Source organism: Pteropus alecto, unplaced genomic scaffold, assembly GCF_000325575.1.
Source record: "Pteropus alecto unplaced genomic scaffold, ASM32557v1 scaffold74, whole genome shotgun sequence".
NCBI classification, from domain to species: domain Eukaryota; kingdom Metazoa; phylum Chordata; class Mammalia; order Chiroptera; family Pteropodidae; genus Pteropus; species Pteropus alecto.
Genome location: NW_006436291.1, coordinates 108826 through 111776, shown reverse-complemented (window position 1 = coordinate 111776; position 2951 = coordinate 108826). Strand labels below are relative to the sequence as shown.

The window sequence follows — 2951 nt, the reverse complement described above, 5'->3', positions numbered from 1 at the left end:
GGGGCCACCCGCCCACGGGGACCCTCTGCGACCCAGGCAGCACCCGGGCCCGTGATGCCCGGCGTGGCCTGAGAGTCCCCCAAGAGGAGCCCGGGGCCTCTGGCCGCTCCTCGCTGTCCACCCATCCCGCGTCGCCTCCTTCCTTGACCAGTGGTGGGGGTTAGCTTTGCCTCGCTTTTAGCCTTTGGCCCTTGTCCCACCATTTTTCCAGGCGTCTGGGGGTCAGACACATTCCCTCACTTCTTGGGTGACTTCTGGATTCCTGGAGGCCCGAACTCTGAGCGGGACACAAATGCAGACTTGGCGAACGGCTAGTCTCTGGAGCTTGGTCAGTGCTGGCGGGGCACAGCCTGTGACCCTGCGACGGCTCTCGGGTCGGTTCACGAATCAGGGAGACACCTCCCCTCTCTTACACTCGTCCTCTGCCCAAACTGTTGTGGGTCGCAACAGCAAGGACTCAGATAAACACTGCTTTGCAGTGCGGGAAGGAGTTGAGAGGCAGAAGTGCTTAGAAAAGGAGAAGACAGATTATCAAGACTTTTCAGAGCCATAACGTAGCTGACTTCATCATTACTGAGCATTGTTTCCTAGGGGTGGCCGTCTTCCCTTTGTTTTTCTTCCTGGTCCAGCTCAGGGGCCAGAGTCCTCATGAAGTAGTGCCTTATTCACAGCAGCTGCACAGGGCCACGGAGGAACATTGTGGGACGTTAAACAATTCATATCACTGATGAATGTGTTTATAGGTCTAAATGTAACAGGCGTGAAGCACAATACTGGTTCTTTATATTGGCAACTAGTTAATATTGAATACTATAGTTTTTATGAAAATAAAATTTAAATTTTAACTGGAAAATTTTGTTTCGATTTGTAATTTTCAAATGTTTACATATGTATCATCAGGCCCCTCCCCCTTTGTATTCTTGCCCAGGTTCTGCCAATGCCAGGGTGAGATGAAAGATCACCTACAAATGAAAAGCAAGTAAATAAAATTCGAACCAAAATTTACTATTCAATGAAACTTCCTTTCAAGGCTGAGTGCAATACTTTCACACACAAAGAAATGTCAGCAACAACCTCCACTACAAGAGGCTCTGTGTCATGAGCTACACCACTGTGAGGGCTCAGGGAAGCGGCGCCAACGATTGACTTCCAACACCCAGGCGTGTAGGGGAGTCTTGGAGGGGGGACCCTCTGAGCCAGAGACTGCTTCGGGCAGCACAGTGTGGGGGAAATAGTTCCCCCATGGAGGCTGCCCCTCCTCTAGACAGGTGACACTGGGCCCGGGGTGGCTGCACTCGTCAGCAGTCGCAACGGACTCGCCAGCGCCGGTTCTCCTTAGTTGCCGGCTGTCATGCTGAGCAAGGAGGCCAGGGGCGAAGGCGTCACCTTTTTGGAGTGCTGGTCCTAGGCCCAGCGCTTTATCTAGGAGGCTGCGGTGCTGACCCTGAGCGCCTCTGGGTCCCCGCGTCCACAGCGGCCAAGACTCTGGCGTTTCCTCCTGGATTTCTATGCTTTTGCCCCTTCCTGGGGACAGGCAGCGGTCGGTGGGCGCCTGCGGGTGCAAGGTGCGCCTTGCGGGACCAGCACGCGCCGCGCTGGGACCTCTGGCTGCTCTTCGGCCGCCGTGCGCGCTTTCCCTGCTGGGCCTCGAAGCTGGCGGGACATCCCGGAGTCGCCGGCGAGCTCTCGCGGCCCGCTGGGGAGGAGCGCGGGTGGGAGGTGTGGAGGGAGGAGAGCAGGGGTGGGAAGGCCTTGAGGAGATGGGGAAGGGATGGGAGATCCGGGAGTCCGGGTGTGGGGGAACGGGAGGGACCCCAGCGCCACCGCCCGGCAGGCAACAAACGATGCAGCACACAAGCCTCCCTCTCCTGCCATTCAGAGCGGTGGGCCGTCATGCCACGGACGCCTCGACCTGTGTGTTGCCTATAGGACCAGCTACAGAGACTGCTCAGGGGTCAGGAGCCGGCCAGCCTGAGCTCTGGCCATAGTCTGCAGGAATTTCCAGACTGTTTTGCGCACATGGCAGCACCTCTCCCGACATCATTCTGTGGAAGTGTGCACAGCCCTTGTACCCGCGTCTCACTGGAGAACACTATCAGATGTTCATGCATCTAGTTTCTGCCTCCCCCACTGAGTCCCAGAAAGCTGGGACTTTTGTCCCGGTTACTCAGGGCTGAGTCCTCAGCACCTCGAATGATTTAAATAGCTACTGTATTCTCAGGCCCAAGAAGTAGTTAGCTTCCTAAGCCTCTCTCCACACTCCCAACAGTGGCACTGGGTAACTGTGTGGTCTCCACCCTGGCCGCAGCCTGGACGTCTCTACTCTGCTCAGAGGGGCTCCTGGGGCCAGAGGGGTCTCTGCATTTACCTCACTTAGCTTGAACTTTGTACTTTAGGTGCTTTGCATCCTGTGTGTATGTAGACACGTGACTACACACAGAGCAGGGCCGTCGCCTGGGGGCTACCTCGCAGTCCCGCTCCGGTCGCGTTAAGCTGTTCCCACCCCACCCTGACATTGGGGCACTCATCAGACCGTCCTCCGATTACCACCGACGGGCTCCGTGGAGTCCCAAGGCGAGGGTGCTCGCCCGCATCTGTGACACCAGAGGGAGACACCTCCTTTGCCAACTGGTCATCATCCCCCTGTCTCCTCTGGAAGAATGACCGGCCTGGCCGGAGGGCCCGAGTGTTCCTCGGTGGAGACCCTCGCCCACACCGACCGGCAGCCGGGGCTGCAGCGCCAGCCCCGCGGCGCTGGCCCCGCCCGTGTCCTGCGCGTAGGTTGATAACGGGGACACACATCCATTCCTCTACTTTCGCCCTCGCGCTCCCGAGCGGCCTGCAGAACGCGCAGTCCTCCGCTGTCATCCGGGGCAGTGCGCCAGCCATCCGGGGGAAGCCCCAGGCCCAGCCCAGGGCGGCCCGCGGAGCTTGGCCCAGCCAATGCGGGT

At 58.5% G+C, this 2951-nt stretch overlaps 1 protein-coding gene across 1 annotated transcript in view; it reads right to left on the bottom strand.

The window, feature by feature from the left end:
* Window positions 1-1665, bottom strand: part of ECHS1 (enoyl-CoA hydratase, short chain 1) — an 8009-nt gene extending 6344 nt beyond the window's left edge. Inside the window, exon 1 of the mRNA XM_025047541.1 lies at window positions 1577-1665. Within this exon, the coding sequence (XP_024903309.1) occupies window positions 1577-1665 (89 nt within the window). The remainder of the gene's footprint in view (window positions 1-1576) is intronic.
* Window positions 1666-2951: the final 1286 nt, after the last annotated feature.